We start from the raw sequence: 24,959 nt of genomic DNA on the forward strand, positions 1-24,959 counted from the left end.
AATAAAATAAAGTTTAAAATAAGATGCTAACCATATATTTCAATATAACCTATCATTGCATATTCCACCACACAAAGGACTGTTTATGAGGTGACAATCCGTTATACATTTGAAGATTGTAGGCTGTAGGCTATCTTGAAGATTTTTGCATTACAACTTCTGTTATAAAGACGAAAATTGACATTTCGTTAATTAAAAAAAATAATACGAACTTATTGTAAAAAATAAACATTGTTCTGTTAGATGTGTTTTGACTAGGCTACTTGTTTAATTTAACTTGTTTAATACTTTGTTTAATTATATATCTAGGTAATGAAGATAGCCTATTAACAAAAAATAAATATTATAGTATATCTATATATATATATATATATATATATATATATATATATATATATATATATAAACTTAGGCTACTGCCAGTAGCGGCAGTGTAATTAGCATCGGCTACAAACAAACGTGCTACTTCTAGCGATCTTAAACTTCGGGACCTCTACGTGTCAAATAGCATGCATTCACTTCTTTGTCAGACAGTCATCGCTTGGAAAAGCATTAAAACTCAAATATGGTTGTCACTGATTATTATTTGTGCAATGAGGGATGCTACAGTGACACCTCGATGTTGCTTCAGCCATTGCTGTTTCGACCGGAAATCGCTTTACACAACAAAAGCTGAACCGGATGTGCGTTCTAACTTCCGTGAAAAAGGCCTATTATATACAATGTAATACAAACTTTAATAAAATATGCCCATATGATGTACTTTAATATGCAGTCTGATCAAACCCACAAACTTCATATTAAGGACCTCTGACTATCTTTGTGCAAGGTCCTTCCCCCCCTTTTTCTTTGGCATTAGGGGATTAAAATGTAAACCGTAAATGTATTGCGGTTACCTCAAATAATTGCGATTAGATGCGAACAGACGATAATTAATCACTACAGATAATTAATCACTACAGTAATCACTACAGGTTTGTTGTAGAAAACACGTGACCCACCACAAGCGTTTCAGTGTACAATCTGACACTAACTTTATGCACATGATAAATAAACTTGAACATCATGAACTCATTTCGTACATGAATGGGAAAATAAGAAATAAAACCTTATTTCTTACAGAAAAGGGAAAAAAGAAAGGCGGTTAGTTTAGTGGCTATTCTGTTCTGCAAACAAAACTGAGCCAACAAACGAGATAAAGATACACAGATCTAACGACGCGAGTGATAATAATAATAATAATATGACATATCAGAAGCAAATACTGACCGTGAAGTGTGAAATTTGTGAAAGTTACCGTGTCTCCAAAATGGCGTCTTCTCATCCATGAAGTTTGAACTTGCTTTCAGTCTAAAGTGTTTCCTGAAGGAGGAAACCGTACACCTGTTCTACCCAAGCGGGAAGGAAGTCGACCGGAAGTTGAAGCCGGCCGCGTGCCACCATCTTGTAGCAGAACTTCACCTGCTGTTAGCATCTCATTGACTCCCATTCATTTTGGCGTCACTTTGACAGCGAATAACTTTACATCTGAGGCATTTGAAGACTCCATTTGTCCATTATTTATTTCTAAAGAAACACGACAATGTATAAAATGCTCCATTACCTTGTAGCTAACGTTATGGCCCCGTAAAAACAGTTTTTGTAAAAGTAGGCTAACGATTGCGTCATAACCACACGACTCTCTGTCGCACAGTAGAGAGATTACCGTATTGACGGGAGGAGAAGCTCGCGGGCAATCGGGGGGACGTGGAGGCAAAATGACAAAATAATTAATCAGAATACCTAGCAAAAGTTTCTCCTGCTCCTAGCTCATGAACACCTCCTACTCACGATCTCCGTCTCTGCAAGATTCGGAAGGGAATGATTCAGATTTCTCATGCCACAGCCACTAGAAGACAGACGGGTTGCTCACGTCACATCTACGTCGTCAAGCTCAGTTTGAGTCTGCGCGTCAGGAACGGAAGTCCTAAAAAATCGCTGAAAATGGGCTTCACTTGCCTCAATTGAGTTCCAATGAGATGACTCTGTCCATTTCTTATACTGTCTATGGTTCTACCTGTCGTGTGTGTGTAAGATGTCACGTGACCCGGTTGCATAACAAACCTGAGACTGAAGGGCTGATCTTTCCCGTCGTTAAAAAATAAAGAAGAATTGCGTTACACGTCCAGGTGTTGACTCCAGATTTCTTCATAACTAATTCACCGTTTAAATTAAACCCTTTACTATAATGTTACATTTACCTAAAATAAATGATACTGTTATTATAGTGAAAAATGACTATTGCTGTTTAAAATTCAGTTGTCGTGTAAAGTTCCCTCAGAAAAGCGCCATAACTGCGCGCGCTGCGTGATTGACGACGATTAACGGTTTCTGCCTATTTTTTACAGTCTGCGCGAGGGAGAATCTTGTCTCTCGCGCACATCTAAAATATACTTTTATTCATAAAATATTAATGATAATATTAGATTTTAGGGCCTGATTGTTATAATGGATAACAGTATTTTTAGCTGATTTTTTGAAAAATGTAATTTAAATTTACACCTTTTTAAAACCTAAAACTAAACTTAAACCTTGTTCTGGTTTTGTTTCCTTATTACCAATACCTTACATTAACATTTTACGTTTTATTTTTTAAAACATGCATAAAAGAGTCAGTGATGATCACATTTAACACCATAAACTTTAATTTAACCCTTCAAATCTGAGAACAATCAAGAAATCCCTGAATACTGCACCAGATGCCATACTTAAGTGATCATGAAAAAATAGACAATTTCAGCAAAACCAACAGAAATACTTCTTTTTTTTTTTAACAGTGTTTCTCTTTAAACCCTCATAAAGTCCAAATGTGCTGCTGAGAATCAGAGGAACATCTTCATTGATCGACAATCATTATTATTCACCAGAACATGAAATATGGGCTGGACGTGTTCTTGAGCGGTTTTGTGAGATTCTGCCATGATCTCGGTCTGTCACTTGCACTTCCCTTCCTGTCTTCCTGACACTTCCCACAACAGTCTATGAAGCTCCGCCCCCAGCAGGGATGCTGACTCCGCCCCACTGTCTGGCTCCTCCCAGGGGGCGTGGCTAGTGTGCTGCAGAACGAACCGCAGCAGGTTGGGAACCGTCATGGGTGTGTTTTCTGGAAACTTGACACTCATCTGCTTCCTGCAGGAGACAGTAACGTGTGCGAGAATATTTACACTGTACAGAAAAGAGTTTTACACTTTATGATGGGGTTTTTGAACCTGTGTCGGGGGAAGAGCAGCACGGAGGGCAGATGATCCACCATAAACTCCCAGGGCAGATCATTATGACCAACATTCACTCTGAAAACAACAAGAACAGTAATAAATGAACATGATTATTACTGCGGAGCAACTGTAAGCGCTGAATATATGGTCATGTGAAGCTAATGTGTGAAGTGTTTGCAGGTGCAGTTCCACACCTGGCCACCGTGAGGGCGCAGTTTCCCTGCAACAGACGGGCCAGTTGAAGAAACACATGATTGAGAAGCGAGCAGAAGCCACACCAGGTCGAATAATACAACAGCAGCACGTCCTGATGAGACAGAGAGAAGATCACAGTTATAACCTGTTGTGTGAACGCTATTATAGTCATAGTTCTTGGTGTGAACGCTAATATAGTCATCGTTCTTGGTGTGAACGCTAATGTAGTCATCGTTCTTGGTGTGAACGCTAGTGTAGTCATCGTTCTTGGTGTGAACGCTAGTGTAGTCATCGTTCTTGGTGTGGACGCTAATGTGATCATCGTTCTTGGTGTGGACGCTAATGTGGTCATCGTTCTTGGTGTGGACGCTAATGTGGTCATCGTTCTTGGTGTGGACGCTAATGTGGTCATCGTTCTTGGTGTGGACGCTAATGTAGTCATAGTTCTTGGCGTGGACACTAATGTAGTCATCGTTCTTGGCGTGGACGCTAATGTAGTCATCGTTCTTGGCGTGGACGCTAATATAGTCATCGTTCTTGGCGTGGACGCTAATGTGGTCATCGTTCTTGGCGTGGACGCTAATATAGTCATCGTTCTTGGCGTGGACGCTAATGTGGTCATCGTTCTTGGCGTGGACGCTAATGTGGTCATCGTTCTTGGCGTGGACGCTAATGTAGTCATAGTTCTTGGCGTGGACGCTAATGTAGTCATCGTTCTTGGCGTGGACGCTAATGTAGTCATAGTTCTTGGCGTGGACGCTAATGTAGTCATAGTTCTTGGCGTGAACGCTAATGTAGTCATCGTTCTTGGCGTGGACGCTAATGTAGTCATCGTTCTTGGCGTGGACGCTAATATAGTCATAGTTCTTGGTGTGAACGCTAATATAGTCATCGTTCTTGGCGTGGACGCTAATGTAGTCATCGTTCTTGGCGTGGACGCTAATATAGTCATCGTTCTTGGCGTGGACGCTAATGTGGTCATCGTTCTTGGCGTGGACGCTAATGTGGTCATCGTTCTTGGCGTGGACGCTAATGTAGTCATAGTTCTTGGCGTGGACGCTAATGTAGTCATCGTTCTTGGCGTGGACGCTAATGTAGTCATAGTTCTTGGCGTGGACGCTAATGTAGTCATAGTTCTTGGCGTGAACGCTAATGTAGTCATCGTTCTTGGCGTGGACGCTAATGTAGTCATCGTTCTTGGCGTGAACGCTAATGTAGTCATCGTTCTTGGCGTGGACGCTAATGTAGTCATAGTTCTTGGCGTGAACGCTAATGTAGTCATCGTTCTTGGCGTGGACGCTAATGTAGTCATAGTTCTTGGCGTGGACGCTAATGTAGTCATCGTTCTTGGCGCGAACGCTAATGTAGTCATCGTTCTTGGCGCGGACGCTAATGTAGTCATCGTTCTTGGCGCGGACGCTAATGTAGTCATCGTTCTTGGCGCGGACGCTAATGTAGTCATCGTTCTTGGCGTGGACGCTAATATAGTCATCGTTCTTGGCGTGGACGCTAATATAGTCATCGTTCTTGGCGTGGACGTTAATATAGTCATCGTTCTTGGCGTGAACGCTAATGTAGTCATCGTTCTTGGTGTGGACGTTAATATAGTCATCGTTCTTCGTGTGAACGCTAATGTAGTCATCGTTCTTGGTTTGGACGCTAATATAGTCATCGTTCTTGGTGTGAACGCTAATATAGTCATCGTTCTTGGCGTGGACGCTAATATAGTCATCGTTCTTGGCGTGGACGCTAATATAGTCATCGTTCTTGGTGTGGACGTTAATATAGTCATCGTTCTTGGTCTGAACGCTAATATAGTCATCGTTCTTGGTGTGGATGTTAATATAGTCATCGTTCTTGGTGTGAACGCTAATATAGTCATCGTTCTTGGTGTGAACGCTAATATGGTCATCGTTCTCTGTGTGGATGCTAATATAGTCATCGTTCTTGGTGTGGACGTTAATATAGTCGTCGTTCTTGGTGTGAACGCTAATATAGTCGTCGTTCTTGGTGTGAACGCTAATATAGTCGTCGTTCTTGGTGTGAACGCTAATATAGTCATCGTTCTTGGTGTGAACGCTAATATAGTCATCGTTCTTGGTGTGAACGCTAATATAGTCATCGTTCTTGGTGTGAACGCTAATATGGTCATCGTTCTCTGTGTGGACGCTAATATAGTCATCGTTCTTGGTGTGGACGTTAATATAGTCGTCGTTCTTGGTGTGAACGCTAATATAGTCATCGTTCTTGGTGTGAACGCTAATATAGTCATCGTTCTTGGTGTGGACGCTAATATAGTCATCGTTCTTGGTGTGGACGTTAATATAGTCATCGTTCTTGGTGTGGACGCTAATATAGTCATCGTTCTTGGCGTGGACGTTAATATAGTCATAGTTCTTGGCGTGGACGCTAATATAGTCATCGTTCTTGGCGTGGACGCTAATGTAGTCATCGTTCTTGGCGTGAACGCTAATATAGTCATCGTTCTTGGCGTGGACGCTAATATAGTCATAGTTCTTGCTGTGAACGCTAATATAGTCATCGTTCTTGGTGTGGACGCTAATATAGTCATAGTTCTTGGCGTGGACGCTAATATAGTCATCGTTCTTGGCGTGGACGGTAATATAGTCATCTTTCTTGGTGTGAACGCTAATATGGCCATCGTTCTTGGTGTGGACGCTAATATAGTCATCGTTAGGGTTAGGGTTAAGGTTATAAAAGCATTTAAAAGAAGAGCTGATCTCACCCGCTGGGAGTCCATGACGGTGTCCAGGAAGCTGTCTGAGGTCACTTCCTGTATGAGGGACTGAGTGTGCTGATGTTGTTTGTGTCCCACCAGATGTCTGTGTAAAGGACTGAAGGAGACGCTGAAGTTCTGGATGAAATCTTCTGCTCCACAGACACAGAGAGAACAGCAATTATTACTGGTGCAGTGTTAAGTGTGTGTGTGTGTTCAGTGTTTTTACCCAGCGAGTCTGTGTGCTTGAGCACGTAGTGCGTCTCGTCTCTGAGGTTGATGATGGTGATGAAGGGCCGGCCGCTGTGATTGGTCGCCCCGAGTCTCTGTGCCAGTGTCCAGTGCAGTGCGGCGTCCAGCATGTAGAAGCGCAGCGTGTTGTTGGTTCGGCACTGAAGGCCAGTGATGGAGTCAGGGATGGAGCCAGGGATGGAGCCAGGGATGGAGCCAGGGATGGAGCCAGGGATGGAGCTAGGGATGGGCCTCGGGACGCTCCTGCAACACACACTGATCTGACTGAACGGACTGTACGAGCCCTGGATGCTCCTGCAGGGGGCGCTGGAGACCTGGACGTGCTCCACACACACACCCAGAGTCCAGCAGTGAGAGACACACAGCTCACACACACTCTCTTCAGCGCCGGACGCCAGCAGGGACTGACAGCAGCGCGGGACAGAAGACACACCATCACAGCCGCAGGAGTGATAACGCAACGCCACATCAGTCACCTGACACACACAGAACACAGCGCTCAAGTGATCCTCACACACTAACACTTCTGACAAACATCTGCTAGAACAACGACAAACACTGCAAGCGAACTTCATGAAGGACAAATCAGTGCTTATGAGGCAGCCGATGAAGTTCGAGTTGAGTTCATGTTTTAGTCTTAGGGTTTGGCTTCATCTGACGCATTTATGCATTCAGAATCATCTAGATCAGTAGTTCCCATCCAGGGAACAAGGGGCGGGTGATATACCAGGATAAATCTGTCCACTGGTGGAGATTTTGGACTATTGTCTCTATCGCAGTTAAGTTCCGGGACAGGACACGAGCAATGAAGCCGCTGGAAGGGCGGATGGAAAGCCAGTAGATCCACATGTTTGCAGGCGAGAACTGATTGCTCACTTTAGGATTAGTTTTGAGACAGTCTCGATTCCAAAGTGAATAGCATACAGGAGTTATGCACCGTCAAATCATGAAGTTCCCTAAGAGCCAATAATAAAGCAGTCTTCAGTGAAAGGAGCCTTAAAGTTCCCCTGTGGTGAAAATCCAGCTTTTAATGTTGTTTATGTGTCTATGTGGTGTTTTTAATCTGCTTTAAGACAAACCATGTGTAAATTCATAAGTCGACAGCATTGCTGAGTATTTCCTCCTTAAAACTGCAGTGAACCAAAGACAGTCTCAAAAACACGCTTTGAAATCGCTGGTGTTTCTGACGTCACAAACTACCTTGTAACCAATCAGATCAACGTGTGATCGTCAACCAGTGGATCTCTGAGCTGAGTGAGTGAGTGGAGGCGGGGCTTATCTGCATATTCATAGAGCCGTGCATATGAAATGAGGCAATGGTGTCGAGTTACATTCAAGATATTTTAAGGCAATTTTATTTAAAGGAAAAAAAGCCTAACTATGTCATTTTGGTGATCAAAGATGAGTTTTAAGGGATGAAATGATTGACTACAGGGAGACTTTAAATCAGTATAATAAACAGGCTCAAAAGGGAAGGGAGTGTGTAAGAGTCATCTGTAAGTATCTCATGTATTCTGTGTTTATGTGATTCACTGCACAAGGATCGTAGGTGGTGGGCGTGTCCACCGGCGTTTGGGCGGAAGTGATAGTAGCTTATTTGTTTTGCTTCACTTTCACCTGGGATAATCAATGGGAGTTTGACACAGAGAGGGAGTGAGCCTGAGAGCGAAGACTTTTCTGTTGACCGCACTTTCACATGCACGCAGCACTTTATTACTTGGTAACTGCAGTACCAGTTGTATTTTTACATGTTGAAGTAGCCTACAATAAACGTTTTGAAAGGATCATCGATTGGAACTGAGTTTGTGCGCGTCGCAGTGTTTACAGTCTCTCAGGCGTTAGTCTCTCGCGGCTGCAAGATTCTTTTTTTTTTATTTGCCTAGTCTACAGCCGCTACATTAAGTCAACAGAAAACTCTTTTAAACCAGAGTGTTGTTCTACGGAAACGAACTGTTCATCACGGATTCCGCGGATCATAACGGAACACTTTGGAGGTCAGAGGAAACACAGAAGCTACCGGCCACAATCAATACAGCAACAGAAGCGGTATGTACTAAAACTACGTCAATTTGTGCTGTGCCAGTTGTTTGTTTGAACACGGTATAAAGAGGCTGCTGCCGCTCGTCCATTGGGGACGCATTGTTGCTTGCTGGTGTTTATTGTTGGTCTTTGAATGTGGTTTATGACGCAGCGGTTGATTTATTGGTGGATGGATTGACGGATTGAACTGCGTGGATTCTTTGATGAGTTGTGGTATATTGGGAAATGGCAACAAGTGAATCAAAATCAAATTTAGATGTCAATGGTTCAGAGATGGATGAAAAAAGGAGAGAAATCAAACTCACTGCAAAAGCTTTGGTGAACAAAATTGAAACATTACAAAAGGAACGTAGGAAAAAGGTTAATCAAATTAAAACTCTAATACAGACAATAAAAGATCTTATGCAAAAAGATGATAATGCCTCACAAGTGCGTTCTCATTTGGAGAAAATGAGTCAAATGGTGGATGAAACTACTACGTTACATGAATCTGTAATTCCCATACTTCCTGAAGAGGAACAAGAAAGACAAAAGGAATGGTTTGTGAATGTACTAAAATGTCACAAAGGATTTATGGAGGATGTAAAAAGATGGCTTTCTGAAATTGGGACACAAACAAGCCGGACCATTGCTCACAATGCCACAAAGGATGCACGAATGGAATCGATGGACAAGTTGGATGAACCTCATAATGATAAGGAGTCTAATGTTTCAATTCACGCTGAGCAAAGTGTCCAAGCCCCTGAAGCACATGATAATATAGAGCCCAGTGATAGCGTGTCAAACATTGGGAGTAAATGCTCTAGCATTGGGCAGAGCTCGAATGGAAAAAGGTCCAGTGTCTCAACAACATCATCAGCACGCATTACAGCAGAGGCAGACATGGCTGCTCTCATTGCGAGACAAAAATTATTAAAAGACAAACATTCATTAGAAGAGCAAGAGGAGCAGCTAAGAAAAAAACGGGAAGAGTTTGATCTTGAAGTAGAAATAGCTGCATCAGCGGCCAAAGTGAATGTGCTGAGAGGCTCAAGAGGGTCTCGTGTTTCAAGTAAACTATCTGTGAAGTCCAATGGCATGAATTCTTATCTAGAAAGGGGACAAAAGAAAACTGAATCACTAAGTGCTGATGCAAAATCATTTGTGCCTGATAAAAATATTTCTGTGCTAGGACAGCTCAATCCACGTGTCTTGGGTACAAAACCTCAAGTGGAAAATGTTATTCAACCACCTCGACCCACATCGTCTAGACGCCCAGAAGTCACGGGACATCAAGTGTATCACGTCCACTGTTTCAGCACAGGAGTCAACAATTGGCAACACAGGTAACAAGTCACAGTGATCAAAGTCAAATAATTACGGTGTTGGAAAAACAAAATGAGATAACTGCTTTATTGGTTCAGCAACAGTCTCTTTCATTGTTGCCTAAAAGAGATATTCAGATTTTTGACGGTGATCCTTTACCATACCTTTATCAGGGCTTTTGAGCATAGCATTGAAGAGAAGTCTGACAATCCTAAAGACTGTTTGTACTTCCTTGAACAGTATGTGAGGGGGTATCCAAGGGAGCTCGTCAGAAGCTGTCAGCATATGGCACATGACAGAGGATATGCCAAGGCTAAGGCTTTGCTGCAAGAGCATTTTGGTAATGCACAGAAAATTGCTTCAGCCTACATGGAAAAGGCTCTTTCTTGGACACCAATAAAATCTGAAGATGTGAAATCTCTACAGGCATACAGTCTTTTTCTACGAGGATGCTGTAACACCATGGAGGATGTTGAATATATGGAAGAGTTGAACATGCCTACCACTATGCTGACCATTGTAAAAAAGCTACCCTATAAACATAGGGATAGATGGAGATCTGTGGCTTGTGAGTTGCAGGAAAGGAGTGGCCGGAGAGCTACATTTGGAGATATTGTCAACTTCATTGAAAGACAAGTGAAGATTGCAAGTGATCCGCTATTTGGGGATATACAGGATTTACCATCGACAACAGCAAACAAGGACATAAGGAAATCTAGGTTTGAGCCTAGTTCTAGAGTAAAGAGGAATAGCTTTGCTACCACCATCTCAACAGTGGAAAGGAAAGTTGAACCTAGAATAAAAACTGAAGAGGGAAGTTCAGCTGGTATGAAGGCTTGTATGTTTTGTGGAGGTGGGCACACATTGGATCTGTGCCGCCAGTTGGAAAGGATGGTGCATAATGAGAAGATTACTTTCTTAAAGAAACATGGTGTGTGCTTTGGCTGTTTGTGCATTGGGCACATGAGCCGAGACTGTAGGAAGCGTCTCTTCATGCAAAGTGTGCAGTCTGAAGCATCCTACTGCACTCCACATTTATCCAAAAGAGAAAGAAATTAATTTAGTGCAAGTCAAAGGAGAATCTGAGACAGCAGTGGGCAGTGCTCTGATCTCCGTTCAATCCAGTGGTCTCACTGGGGCCGGTGACCCAGACTGTACGCTCCCCATAGTTCCAGTACAAGTTAAACCTAGGAAAGGACATAAAGTGTTGATTACCTATGCCTTCTTGGATCCTGGGAGCTCAGCGTCATTCTGCACAGAGCGGCTGATGAACAAGCTTAATGTCAGGGGACGAAGAACTGGTATTCTCCTACGGACTATGGGTCAGGAGAAGTTCGTTGGAAGCCATATTGTCTCAGGTTTGGAAGTGGCTGAATTAGATAGCGGTTGTTTTTGTGAACTGCCTGATATTTATACGCAGAAAACCATGCCAGTTCATCGAGGTAATATTCCTCGCCAGCCAGACCTCCAACGATGGCCATATCTGAAGCATGTCCAGTTAAGGGAGATTGATTCAGATGTTGACCTCCTGATTGGATGCAATGTCCCTCGAGCACTGGAGCCATGGCAAGTCGTTCGAAGCACGGAGGGGGGCCCATATGCAGTCAAAACGATGCTGGGCTGGACTGTAAATGGACCTCTTAGAGGTGTTGAAAGTAGAGAAATTACTTGTGGACAGCCAGACGTCACTGTCAATAGGATCTCTATTGCAATCCTTAATGATTTGTGGAAGCAGCAGCTAAAGGCAGATTTTCCTGAGTGTCATCAGGATGAGCAGATGGGGTTATCAAGAGAAGACTGTCAGTTCATGGAGCTTGTTACAAAATCTGTCAAGCTGGTGGATGGTCACTATAGTGTTGGCTTACCTTTAAGAAAAGGGGATGTAAATATACCAAATAATAAAAGAGTTGCCGAACACCGTGCTCTGAGCCTCACAAGGAGTTTTGAAAGGGATGCTCCATTTCATGTTGATTACACTGCATTTATGAATGATATCATTTCAAAGGGCTATGCAGAGAAGGTGCCTATTGAAAATCTGGATCGGAGTGACAGCAGGATATGGTATATACCACATCATGGTGTATATCACCCAAAGAAACAAAAGATCAGGGTTGTTTTCGACTGCGCAGCTACATTCCAGGGAACATCTTTGAATGCTCAGCTCCTACAGGGACCCGATCTTACCAGCATGTTAATCGGAGTCATGACCAGATTCCGAAAGGAGCCTGTTGTGCTCATGGCAGACATCGAGGCTATGTTTCACCAAGTCAGAGTGCCAGCTGAGGATTCAGATCTGTTGAGGTTTCTCTGGTGGCCGGATGGAGACCATAAACAGAGCTTGGTGGAGCACAGAATGGTTGCGCATCTGTTCGGAGCCACATCTTCGCCAAGTTGTGCAAACTTTGCTCTCAGAAAGTGTGCAGAAGATAATCGGGAGCAATTCAGTTCCAAAGCAATCGAAACGGTGATGCACAATTTCTATGTGGACGATTGCCTAACATCAGTGGCTTCTGAGGAGGAGGCGATAGCACTCTACCAGGACCTCCGTGCCCTTTGTTTGAAAGGGGGCTTTCAGCTCATGAAGTGGATCAGTAACAGACGTGCTGTGCTGGCAGCCATACCTACAATAGAGAGAGCAAAAGAGGTTAAGGATTTGGATTTGGACAATGACATGCTTCCTGTAGAAAGAGCATTGGGCGTACAGTGGTGTGTTCAGTCCGACACTTTTAAGTTCAAAATCCTCATCAAGGATCGACCCTTAACCAGAAGAGGGATCCTCTCCACGGTCAGTTCAATCTATGACCCCTTAGGAATCTTGGCACCTGTGGTCTTATCTGCCAAAAAGATCCTTCAAGACTTGTGCAGAATGGACCTTGGTTGGGATGACCGTATACCAGATTTGTCTGCACATGAGTCGGAGAAGTAGTGATTTCTGCTCAGTTACATCACTTTGCGGATGCATGTGAAAGCGGCTATGGAACAGTGACTTATCTTTTATTAAACAACATCGAAGGACAAGTTCACTGTGCTTTCATAATGGGTAAAGCCAGAGTGGCTCCATTAAAGCCAATTACCATCCCTCGTATGGAGTTGAAAGCTGCCATGGTTGCAGGTCGAATGGATGAGCTGTGGAGGAAGGAGCTGCAGATGCAACTTCAGGACTCAATTTTTTGGACTGATAGTACTTCCGTACTGAAGTACATCAGCAATGAGACTTCAAGGTTTCGTACCTTTGTAGCCAACCGGGTTTCAAAGATACTGAGCGTATCAAATCCATCTCAGTGGAGATATGTTAACACCATAAGCAATCCTGCTGATTTGGCCTCTAGGGGAGTAAAGGTGACATCACTCCTGACAAACAAAATATGGGTGTCTGGACCTCAATTCCTTGCTGGGCCTGAGGAGGGATGGCCTGAAAACCCAGATGGTTTTGTGAGAATTCCGACAGATGACCCTGAGGTTAAGAAGAGCTTGATTGCGAATGCTGTTCAGGCTGAAGAAAGGATCGATGCAGTAACTCGCTTGATTAACTACTCCTCCTCATGGATCCGTCTGAAGAAGATGGTTGGTTGGATCCTTAAGCTGAAGAGTCTGCTACTGTACTTCAGTCAGAAGAGGAAGCAACTGAGCGTGACTCTTGCTCATTCTGGCTTAGATAAGGACCAACAGAGAAAAAAAATAGAAAAGGAGATGCAGAGTATCAAGGCTCAGACTGGCAGTGGTCTTCTTTCAGTTGAGGAACTTAGAAAAGCTGAGATGGAGATTATTAAGTTCTGTCAGAGAAGGAGGTTTCCAGGAGAATTTAACAGCTTGCAAAAGGGAGAAAGTGTGAAAAGGACTAGTCACATTTACAAGCTCAACCCAATACTTGAAGATGGTGTTTTGAGAGTCGGAGGACGACTTAGCAGAGCCGCTATGCCGGAAGAAGCTAAGCACCCTGCCATATTGGCAAAAGATTTACATATTTCTGATGTAATTCTTCAGTACATACATCAAGAGGTGGGACACAGTGGTCGTAACCACATGCTAGCTAGTCTGCGCCAAAAATACTGGATCCCTGGGGTTAGTGGGGCTATAAGGAAAACCCTGTCGAAATGTATTGTCTGTCGACGACTCCATGCAGCTCCAGGGCGGCAGCAGATGGCAGATTTACCTCGTGACAGAGTTTCTCCAGATGAACCGCCATTCACTCGGGTTGGAGTTGATTACTTCGGACCTTTTGAAGTTAAGCGAGGAAGGAGTACATTGAAGAGGTATGGGGTTCTTTTCACATGCCTTTCCATAAGAGCGATCCACATTGAAGTTGCATCATCCTTGGATACAGATTCTTTTATTAATGCTCTTCGACGCTTTACAGCAAGACGTGGACAAGTATTGGAACTGCGCTCAGACAATGGAACCAACTTTGTTGGAGCAGAGAGAGAATTGAGACAGGCAATGGAAGGTTGGAATCATGCTCTAATTAATAACACCCTCCTTCAGAAAGGAATCAAGTGGATTTTCAATCCCCCCACAGGATCGCATCATGGAGGGGTTTGGGAAAGGTTGATAAGGTCTGTGAGGAAAGTCCTGAATTCCACCCTGAGGTTGCAGACCCTTGCAACTCATGGCTTACAGGAAGGATTGTGCAAACTACCCCTGACCAAAGAGGACTTGTCCGTCAAGTGCGAATTAGGACGAAGACCAGTTATTTGGACAGGCCTATTACCAAGATTTGCCTTCTACAGGAAGCAGAGGATCCACAAGGATCCAGCTGACCTTTGAACTTTGACTTTAACCTTGACACTGACTAAGTGATTGTTAAGATCACTCCTTACAAAGACTAAGGACTTTGTTTCTTCCTTTTGTTTGGCCTAAGGAAGAAAGGACACTTTCAAATGGACTGCCTTATCTTGTTTTTTATTGATTGATCTCTTACATAATGTGCAGTTGTATAATTATTGTGTTAAAATAATTAGGGGCCGGAATGTAAGAGTCATCTGTAAGTATCTCATGTATTCTGTGTTTATGTGATTCACTGCACAAGGATCGTAGGTGGTGGGCGTGTCCACCGGCGTTTGGGCGGAAGTGATAGTAGCTTATTTGTTTTGCTTCACTTTCACCTGGGATAATCAATGGGAGTTTGACACAGAGAGGGAGTGAGCCTGAGAGCGAAGACTTTTCTGTTGACCGCACTTTCACATGCACGCAGCACTTTATTACTTGGTAACTGCAGTACCAGTTGTATTTTTACATGTTGAAGTAGCCTACAATAAACGTTTTGAAAGGATCATCGATTGGAACTGAGTTTGTGCGCGTCGCAGTGTTTACAGTCTCTCAGGCGTTAGTTTCTCGCGGCTGCAAGATTCTTTTTTTTTGATTTGCCTAGTCTACAGCCGCTACAGAGTGCATTAAGGACCAAGGACAGATCCCACGGTGGAATCAGTGGCTCTGAAACCCTGTTCACACGAGCGGGTGTTGACCTATGGTATTCCTGTCAATCCCCACAGGGCACGCAGAAACTACGGCAAGATCAGCCTTGATGATAGAAAAGGCTCTGCACTTATCTAAAAGTTCTTGCAGAAAGCAACACATCAGCAACAGGAAAAAGGAAGAATGTGTCTGTGAGTTACCAATGCTCAAACATATTCCATGTCTGGTCATATGCAGATCATGCTGAAGCCGCTCTCTCGTTCTGAAGAGTCTCACTGACCCTTGAAGGCTTGAGAGAGATCCCTTCGCAGCGGGAGAGGCCAGGGCTGGATTATCCCCGTCAGCCACAATTTACCAGCCCAGTTCAGGCCTATCAGTGTGACTGTGATCTCCTTACTCTTTCTAGAGTTGGTGGAAGTTGGGACTGTCTGTCCCGGCAGTAAAGGAGGATAGGGCTGTCCCAGGATTGTGGAGGAGGCGACTTGCCACTGACAATTCAATCATGGGGTTGGACATTCTCAACTCCTCCATATTGTGAACCCTTCAACACGCACCTTATGTGAGAAGGGTTCATCACAGAATCACAGGGCAAGTGTGCGATTGCACCCTCTTCCCGTCATATAACCCCTCTCTCCACCCTGGTCTTCTTGCTGAGATGGCCAGTGGATAAGAGTTCAGCACATCTCAGTGAGGTCCTGGGTTGGAGAAGGGAGACTGCCAGGTCTAGAAGACAAATTAGGAGGCAGGATAGCATACTATTCATCTTCCTCTAAATATCCTCTAAGAGACGAGTAATGGATAAGAGTTTAGCACATCTCAGTGAGGTCCTAGATTGGGGAAGGGGGAATGACCCATGGCACTTCTATCCTCCTCCAAAGGACAAGATATCGCCGCCTCATCATCTTTGGCCCTTGGCAAGGGATCTGATTCAAAGAGGGAAGTAGTTCAGGAGAGGTCTCATCCATCAACTCTCCGCATCTGCACAGGGCTGAGGAGTAGCCTCATTCATCTCCACAGGAGGCGAGGAGAGACTCGGGTCTCCTTTAGTCACGGCCGCGACTCGTACCCGGATCTCTGCAACCCTTAACGGGATCTGAGAGCGGTGCGGGCAGCACTCGGGGTTAGGGAGCACAGCCTGTGCCTGTCTGAAGGGCCTTACACACCGAGTATGAAATTTCCATATGCGCTTTTTTCTATTCGTCATCCTAAAAAATCTTAACTCACAGAACCCTTCACACTGTGTCCGATGCGTATTAATTAATCAGTCGCAAAAAAAATGAATCATCACAGTAAAAATAACATTTTTAAATATTCTGGAGTATTATTAAATTAAAAAAACTAAAATAACAGGGTGTAAAAGTCATCAGTCCCCTGATTTAATACTTCATAGAGACACCTTTTGCTTTAATTACAGACATCCATTTTTCTGAGGGATACAGTCAAACCACACATTATTCAGACACCAGATATACATTTTATATTGTTTCACTAGTGTGATCAGGACACTAAAGTTCATTTATGTGAGTGAGGAGAGCAAAATAAAGTAAACTGTGACATATTATACCCAAAAATTATTCAAACAGTCACTACTAGGGTTGGGTACCGAAACCCGGTTCCAATAGGGAACTGGTTCCGACGTAAACGGTAGTAACCAGATCGAATAAGAACGAAACTTTCGGTGCCTGATTTCGATGCCTGACATTTTTTTTACCGCCCCCTATAAAACATCTCGCGGCACGAATGATCCAATAATAAAACATCTCCAGTTAACCAGCAGAGCATTAATTTAGTTCGTTTGTTAAATAAGAGACGATCACTGAAATGTGTTTTTTTAAATCAAGTGATCAAAGTGCTCGTTGCCGCTGCGATCAGTGGCGCGGATACAGTGTTTTCTCGTGGCTCGCGCACACCGGTCTTCAGTCGGACACGCACTTCAATACGTTGCGGAGATCGATCTATTTATGAGGCGCCGTCTATATGATTATGTGCGCGGAGAGTTTGTGTGTGCTCGCGTCTCAGATGAGTATGTGCGCGGAGAGTTTGTGTGTGTGTGTGTGTGTGTGTGTGTGTGTGTGCTCGTGTCTCAGATGAGTATGTGCGCGGAGAGTTTGTGTGTGTGTGTGTGTGTGTGTGTGTGTGTGTGTGTGTGTGTGTGTGTGTGTGTGTGTGTGTGTGTGCTCGCGTCTCAGATGAGTATGTGCGCGGAGAGTGTGTGGATACACACTTTCATCCTCCCTGAGTGACACGCCCTCTGCCACCGCCTGATTGGTCACCACAGCGAAGCGCACCGCCCCCTGATGATCTGGCCAATGAGAAGGCAGCGTGTCAGAGTCAGGTTGAGCATCAGTGATGTGTGTGTGATGGGGACAGTACCTCGTCTGAGCGCGTGCAGAGCTGATAACAGGAAGCTGATGTAACCGGCCGGCTGAGGAGACGAGTTAAACTGGAAATAACCCACCACACCCTGCTGGAGCACACACACACACACACACACACACACACACACACACACACAGACATCACAATGAGAAAGTATTATAGTTATTTCTTTATTAGAGATGCACCTATTGCAGTTTTCTTGGCTGATTCCAATTTCCATTTTTTTTATATGAGTGACCAGCCGATACCGGTTACTGATAGCGTGTGTGAGAGTATATGTGAGTGTGTGTGTGAGAGCATATGTGAGTGTGCGAGAGCGTGTGTGCAAGAGTGTGTGTGTGCGAGAGAGTATGTGTGAGTGTGCGTGTGTGTACCTGCTGGTGTGTGAGGAAGGTGTGCAGGGCTCTGCTGGTGGGCAGGAGTGTGTGTGTGTGTGTGTGTGTGTGTGTGTGTGTGTGTGTGTGTGTACCTGCTTGTGTGTGAGGAAGGTGTGCAGGGCTCTGCTGGTGGGGAGGAGTGTGTGTGTGTGTGTGTGTGTGTGTGTGTGTGTGTGTGTGTGTGTGTGTGTGTGTGTGTGTACCTGCTGGTGTGTGAGGAAGGTGTGCAGGGCTCTGCTGGTGGGCAGGAGTGTATGTGTGTGTGTGTGTGTGTGTGTGTGTGTGTACCTGCTGGTGTGTGAGGAAGGTGTGCAGGGCTCTGCTGGTGGGCAGGAGTGTATGTGTGTGTGTGCGTGTGTGTGTGTGTGTGTGTGTGTGTGTGTACCTGCTGGTGTGTGAGGAAGGTGTGCAGGGCTCTGCTGGTGGGCAGGAGTGTATGTGTGTGTGTGTGCGTGTGTGTGTGTGTGTGTGTGTGTGTGTGTGTGTGTACCTGCTGGTGTGTGAGGAAGGTGTGCAGGGCTCTGCTGGTGGGCAGGAGTGTATGTGTGTGTGTGCGTGTGTGTGTGTGTGTGTGTGTGTGTGTGTGTGTGTGTGTGTGTGTACCTGCTGGTGTGTGAGGAAGGTGTGCAGGGCTCTGCTGGTGGGCAGGAGTGTGTGTGTGTGTGTGTGTGTGTGTGTACCTGCTGGTGTGTGAGGAAGGTGTGCAGGGCTCTGCTGGTGGGCAGGAGTGTGTGTGTGTGTGTGTGTGTGTGTGTGTGTGTGTGTGTGTGTGTGTGTGTGTGTGTGTGTGTACCTGCTGGTGTGTGAGGAAGGTGTGCAGGGCTCTGCTGGTGGGCAGGAGTGTATGTGTGTGTGTGCGTGTGTGTGTGTGTGTGTGTGTGTGTGTGTGTGTGTGTGTGTGTGTGTGTGTGTGTGTGTGTGTGTGTGTGTGTGTACCTGCTGGTGTGTGAGGAAGGTGTGCAGGGCTCTGCTGGTGGGCAGGAGTGTGTGTGTGTGTGTGCGTGTGTGTGTGTGTGTGTGTGTGTACCTGCTGGTGTGTGAGGAAGGTGTGCAGGGCTCTGCTGGTGGGCAGGAGTGTGTGTGTGTGTGTGTGTGTGTGTGTGTGTGTGTGTGTGTGTGTGTGTGTGTGTGTGTGTGTGTGTGTGTGTGTGTGTGTGTGTGTGTGTGTGAGGAAGGTGTGCAGGGCTCTGCTGGTGGGCAGGAGTGTGTGTGTGTGTGTGTGTGTGTGTGTGTGTGTGTGTGTGTGTGTGTGTGTGTGTGTGTGTGTGTGTGTGTGTACCTGCTGGTGTGTGAGGAAGGTGTGCAGGGCTCTGCTGGTGGGCAGGAGTGTGTGTGTGTGTGTGTGTGTGTGTGCCCTTGTTTATATTACATTGTGGGGACCAAATGTCCCCATAAGAATAGTAAAACCTGAGATCACCTACATTGTGGGGACCAGCCAGCGGTCCCCACTTTTCAAAAGGCTTATAAATCACACAGGATGAGTTGTTTTGAGAAAGTAAAAATGCAGAATGTTTTCTGTGATGGGTAGGTTTAGGGGTAGGGTTAGTGTGTGTGTGTGTGTGTGTGTGTGTGTGATGGGTAGGTTTAGGGGTAGGGTTAGTGTAAGGGGACAGAATATACAGTTTGTACGGTATAAAAACCATTACGTCTATGGAGAGTCCCCACAAAGATAGTGAACCAGACATGTGTGTGTGTGTGTGTGTGTGTGTGTGTGTGTGTGTACCTGCTGGTGTGTGAGGAAGGTGTGCAGGGCTCTGCTGGTGGGCAGGAGTGTGTGTGTGTGTGTGTGTGTGTGTGTGTGTGTGTGTGTGTGTGTGTGTGTGTGTGTGTGTGTGTGTGTGTGTGTGTGTGTGTGTGTGTGTGTGTGTGTGTGTGTACCTGCTGGTGTGTGAGGAAGGTGTGCAGGGCTCTGCTGGTGGGCAGGAGTGTGTGTGTGTGTGTGTGTGTGTGTGTGTGTGTGTGTGTGTGTGTGTGTGTGTGTGTGTGTGTGTGTGTGTGTGTGTGTGTGTGAGGAAGGTGTGCAGGGCTCTGCTGGTGGGCAGGAGTGTGTGTGTGTGTGTGTGTGTGTGTGTGTGTGTGTGTGTGTGTGTGTGTGTGTGTGTGTGTGTGTGTGTGTGTGTGTGTGTGTGTGTGTGTGTGTACCTGCTGGTGTGTGAGGAAGGTGTGCAGGGCTCTGCTGGTGGGCAGGAGTGTATGTGTGTGTGTGTGTGTACCTGCTGGTGTGTGAGGAAGGTGTGCAGGGCTCTGCTGGTGGGCAAGTATGTCAGTGGAGTAGAAACCCTCAGAATGAAGCTCTCCAGATACTCAGACTGAACCGGACCTCTGTACTCAATCGGACCGAACCTCCACACACACACACACACACACACACACACACAGTCATTATGTGTGTTCATGATGCTGAACACCTGCTCAGTCACTGTAAGTGTGTGTTTACCTCCAGTAGTAGAGATGAATGACTGGATACTGGAAGAAGCTCTTCTGCTTCCTGCATCTGCCCTGATGCCACCAGCAGTTCACGGCCACAAACTGCACCTGCACACACAGGACACGCATCATCACACACAGGACACACACAGGACACGCATCATCACACACAGGACACACACAGGACATGCATCATCACACACAGGACACGCAACACACAGGACACGCATCATCACACACAGGACACGCATCATCACACACAGGACACGCATCATCACACACAGGAAACTGCAGCACATTCTTCTGTTCTTCATTACTGACTGTTACGCAGTGGAAGACATATGTGAGAAACTCACAGGTGATAATTCAACACAGTAGAGTTCCCAGTACGCACCTGTGCCGTGAGCCGCAGCGCCACCTGCTGGAGGACCCGTCGTGCAGTGAGGCAGTGAGCGCACCAGGGGGCGTAGTAGAACACCACCAACACATCCGCCTCCTCCCGCAGGACATGCGCCTCCTCCAGCTGACCCAGGAACAGGTCCAGCACCGGCCCGTCCGCGGGGAAAAAGCGGCCCGGAGCCCGCGCCAGCGCCACCACTGCCTTCTCCCGACTGACACACACACACACACACACACACACAGAGAGAGTCAGTGGTTGTATTGATAATCATAAATGTCTCGAGCATCAAATCATCATATTAGAGTGATTTCTGAAGGATCATGTGACACTGAAGACTGGAGTGAATGTGGGATTTAACTTAGGGCAAAATAATTCCCATTTTTATAATCAATAATTCTAATCAATTGAATAAAAAAAAATTTAACTTATTTTTATTCTTAATTTATTCATTATTATTTTAAGATGATAATTATAAGATAATAGAGTCTTCTGAAATGTATTTTATTTCCTAAGAAATTCTGGGTTGTCTGATATAATTTGTCTTGATTTAATACACATATATTAATGCAATCGGATGAAATGTAAGAACTTTAGTTTGTCTGCAGATCTGAGGTTTACTGAACTAGGACACAGACAATAAACTATATTATTTCCTAAATAACGTTTAAATAACCGTTATTGTTGTTGTTGTGATAACTTTAAGTTGGCTACATTCTATTGTACAATAGTAATATATTTCTTTAAGCTAAACCGAACTTTTATTTTGACAGGTCGCACTAAACTCCTGTGAGTTTGACGATGATTCTTGTAAACAAGATCAAATGCTGGTTCAGTTCTCTCAGAGCAGCTCTGGATATGCTCCTGTGTTCACGTCCTCATAGTGAGGGAGACGGCGGACGCTTTTGTAAGAATTGATAAATTAGGAGATTCCAGACGGTCTGTTTTGGGGGTGACCAGGCCCTGAGAGAACAAAAGGACCTCTCTGGAGATTAGCATTTGAACTGGCTCTCATGCACCATCGAGACGAAAGTCTCACCCCCGAGTCATCTAATCTGCATCTCCTTCCCTCTCCCCTCACCCCCTCTCTCTCATGCTCAGGTGACTACCTGATTTCACCCAAGAAAATGTACAGTTTAATGTGAATGATTATGACAGAGTATATTCATGTTTGGTATCGTTTAAAATGTCACAGTGCGACTGGTACAATTCTCTCATCTCAGAATAAGTAAAACACAAGGTAATAAGGTTTTTGAAGGTTTATGGATAACTAGCATACAAGGAGGGGTTGGTCTCTCAAGCAAATGGTCACACCCCCCCAAGAGGTACAGTGTACCTCAGAATGCAAATTTACTATTGTTAGCACATGTTTACATGTGAAAGAGGTCTGGCTATTTAATGGAGTACAGCAGGGAGATCGGGGCCTTTTCTGTACTTCAGATCGGTCCGTTAGGCTGGGAGATATAGATCTCTCAGCCTAACGTATTTCTTAATGTTGGGTTTGCATCTTCTCTCTATTCCAGAGCATTTGATGTTTTGTATCGATTATCTTTGAATTGATTATGAAATTGGCATGATACATTTACCTGACATAATAAATTGTTACATTTGATTATTCTCACTGACTTTGATATTATTTTCATTGAAGAGTTAGACGGAATAGTAAAACACCCACTCACTTTTAGTGAGGCACAGATATTATTAAACCCTTTCATTTATGGAGTCAGATGAATTAACGAGAGAATACATGATTAATGTATTACAAATTTAATCAACCAATACTTCGCATGAGGAAAGGACAGAGCACGTGAGACCTTCCCTGTGTTATTGGAAAACCTCCATTGGACCAATTTCACGGGCCCTACAGCAATAAAGCTCTTTCTGATTCTGATTCTGATTCTGGTAGTTCAGACTTGTCAATCACAGCAGAAATAAAAGAAGTCAAAGTATCATCAGCATTTTGTGCCTCTATTAACTGTTTTCTGTCAAAAGGAAAGTCAAATCTAGGTCCAAAGCTCAAATTCTCTGAACAAACATCCACAATTGAATCCTCAACACCTGGGAAATCTGAACTCATGAACGAGTTAGAGAGATCAATTTCATTTTCAAACTTGCGAGCTTGCGCTCGAGTCACAACACAGGAGTGGAATACACTGGGAAATTCCTGAGTCAATACATCATGTTCTGGTGCACAAGGTACATCAGTAACCTAAGGAAGACAAGAAACTTTACTTCCAGCTAAATCATTCCCAAGGATAAAAGAGATTCCTTTCAGAGGTAATTGAGTACGTACGGCCACCTTAACTAAACCAGTCATAATGTCAGACCTTAAATTACACAGAATGCAAGGGAACTCTAACCACACCAAGTTCAATTCCCTGAACTAAAACATCCGAATTACAGCTAGACTGTGAAGAAAACGGGAGCACATTTGCCTGGATAAAAGACTGTGCGGCACCCGTATCTCGCAAAATACGTACTGGTTTGGGTTCTGAGTCCAATTCAGAAAATGATCTTGTTCCTTCACATAAAAAAGGTTCAAACGTGGGATCAATAGATAGCAGAGAATCGGAAGAGTGAGTACGCACAAAAGCTAAGCTTTTTCTCAGATTTTTCCGCTGCAGCACAGGACAAGCAGCAATCAAATTACCCTTCTCATGACAATAAAAACATTCCCGAAACATCATTGAAGAATCAGAAGTCTGATTGCTTTGAGCAGCCACTGCAGTTTTAGAATTGTGCCGGCGATCGTACTCGGTTACTAACGTAACCTCTGTTCTCTCTAGAGAGGGAACGAGTATTGCGTAAGCTAGCTTACGCTGCGGGAAAGTCTCCTTTCTCGAGATACTGAAGCCAAAAATTATCCTTAATTTTTTAAATCTTGTCAACGCAGTGCGGCAGCCTGCAGACCTAGGGCAGGCGAATCGCGTGCCCATTGGCTGCTCTGCGGCAACTGCAGCAGCCTATGGCTGAGCCTTGCGCGTGACGTCACGTCCAATGAGCGCGCTTGGCGCGCTTAATGCGTCACAGCCCGTCATTAGGGGTGTGGCTTAGCGTATATAAGCAAGGTACAGAGGCTGCTTCGCTGGTTTCTGTCGCATGAAGCGAAATGAGCTCGTGGCGAGAGCACGGCGGGTTACGCAATACTCGTTCCCTCTCTAGAGAGAACAGAGGTTACGTTAGTAACCGAGTACGTTCTCTTACGAGAGGTTCTCTCGTATTGCGTAAGCTAGCTTACGCTGCGGGAACACCCTTGTCAACGCCGTGCGCGCGCCCAGCATCCTGAATGAATCCCATGGGGAGCCCAGGGAACGCGAAGCGGAGCTGGGCGGCCAAGATACCACAGTACACAAGCACATAATATGGGGCAGGGAGCGGCACAGCCGGCCCAACTGACACTTTCCACATAGTGCAGCTCAACCAGTAGAGCTAAATCAGCAACATAGCCCGCGCACAGACAGTGGGCTGGCTACGCGAGACTTAGACTGATAACACTTTGGCCTGCAAAGCGGGAACTTCCAGGTTGTAAAACCTAACAAATGTGGAAGGGGAGGCCCAGCCTGCCGCTGCACAAATGTCATGAATGGGAATCCCACTGGACCACGCCCACGATGAGGCCATGCCTCTGGTGGAGTGCGCCCGAATGCCCAAAGGGCACTGCAGGTTTTTAGATGCGTAAGCAGCTGCGATAGCGTCAACTATCCATCTGGATAGGGTGTGTTTCGAGGCGGCGAGACCCTTGGTGCGCCCACCAAACGAAACAAAGAGCTGCTCTGAACGCCTGAAGGCGGCGGAGCATGAAATATAGCTTCTCAGCGCCCTGACTGGGCAGAGGAGATTACTATCTGCCTCGCAGCCAGCATTCAGCAGGGCTGAAAGGGAAATGACCTGCGCTCTGAAGGGAGTGCCCAAAATTTTGGGGACATACCCATGCCTCGGTCTGAGAATAACTTTAGAGTCATTGGGTCCGAACTCGAGGCACGCAGCGTTAGTGGATAACGCGTGAAGGTCTCCCACACGTTTTACTGAAGACAGTGCTATCAGAAAAACGGTTTTGAGCGTGAGGTATTTCATATCCACAGTTTCCAGGGGTTCAAAGGGATGTGCTTTCAGGGCGTCTAAGACCAGTGAAAGATCCCACATAGGAACCGAAGGGGGTCGCGGGGGGTTCATCCTTCTCGCTC

The 24,959-nt window shown here is 45.2% G+C and overlaps 2 protein-coding genes across 2 annotated transcripts in view; both read right to left on the reverse strand.

Annotated features, from left to right (window-relative positions):
• LOC309495366 (uncharacterized protein) overlaps positions 1–1,361 on the reverse strand; it is a 242,578-nt gene extending 241,217 nt beyond the window's left edge. Inside the window, exon 1 of the mRNA XM_082165051.1 lies at positions 1,270–1,361. The gene's annotated coding sequence lies outside the window, so the exon portion shown is untranslated. The remainder of the gene's footprint in view (positions 1–1,269) is intronic.
• LOC309494765 (uncharacterized protein) overlaps positions 1–24,959 on the reverse strand; it is a gene marked incomplete at its 5' end in the record, with an annotated part of 51,640 nt that overhangs the window by 20,909 nt on the left and 5,772 nt on the right. Inside the window, 17 exons of the mRNA XM_082164175.1 lie at positions 3,062–3,168; positions 3,249–3,329; positions 3,449–3,561; positions 3,878–4,915; positions 5,768–6,115; positions 6,196–6,338; positions 6,416–6,914; positions 12,320–12,404; positions 12,858–12,975; positions 15,476–15,683; positions 15,833–15,918; positions 16,180–16,336; positions 17,397–17,497; positions 17,569–17,662; positions 20,165–20,294; positions 20,389–20,486; positions 20,773–20,989. Of these exons, the coding sequence (XP_082020301.1) occupies positions 3,062–3,168; positions 3,249–3,329; positions 3,449–3,561; positions 3,878–4,915; positions 5,768–6,115; positions 6,196–6,338; positions 6,416–6,914; positions 12,320–12,404; positions 12,858–12,975; positions 15,476–15,683; positions 15,833–15,918; positions 16,180–16,336; positions 17,397–17,497; positions 17,569–17,662; positions 20,165–20,294; positions 20,389–20,486; positions 20,773–20,989 (3,623 nt within the window). The remainder of the gene's footprint in view (positions 1–3,061; positions 3,169–3,248; positions 3,330–3,448; positions 3,562–3,877; positions 4,916–5,767; positions 6,116–6,195; positions 6,339–6,415; positions 6,915–12,319; positions 12,405–12,857; positions 12,976–15,475; positions 15,684–15,832; positions 15,919–16,179; positions 16,337–17,396; positions 17,498–17,568; positions 17,663–20,164; positions 20,295–20,388; positions 20,487–20,772; positions 20,990–24,959) is intronic.

This window comes from Leuciscus leuciscus (assembly GCF_965113295.1).
Source record: "Leuciscus leuciscus genome assembly, chromosome: 3".
NCBI classification, from domain to species: Eukaryota; Metazoa; Chordata; class Actinopteri; order Cypriniformes; family Leuciscidae; genus Leuciscus; species Leuciscus leuciscus.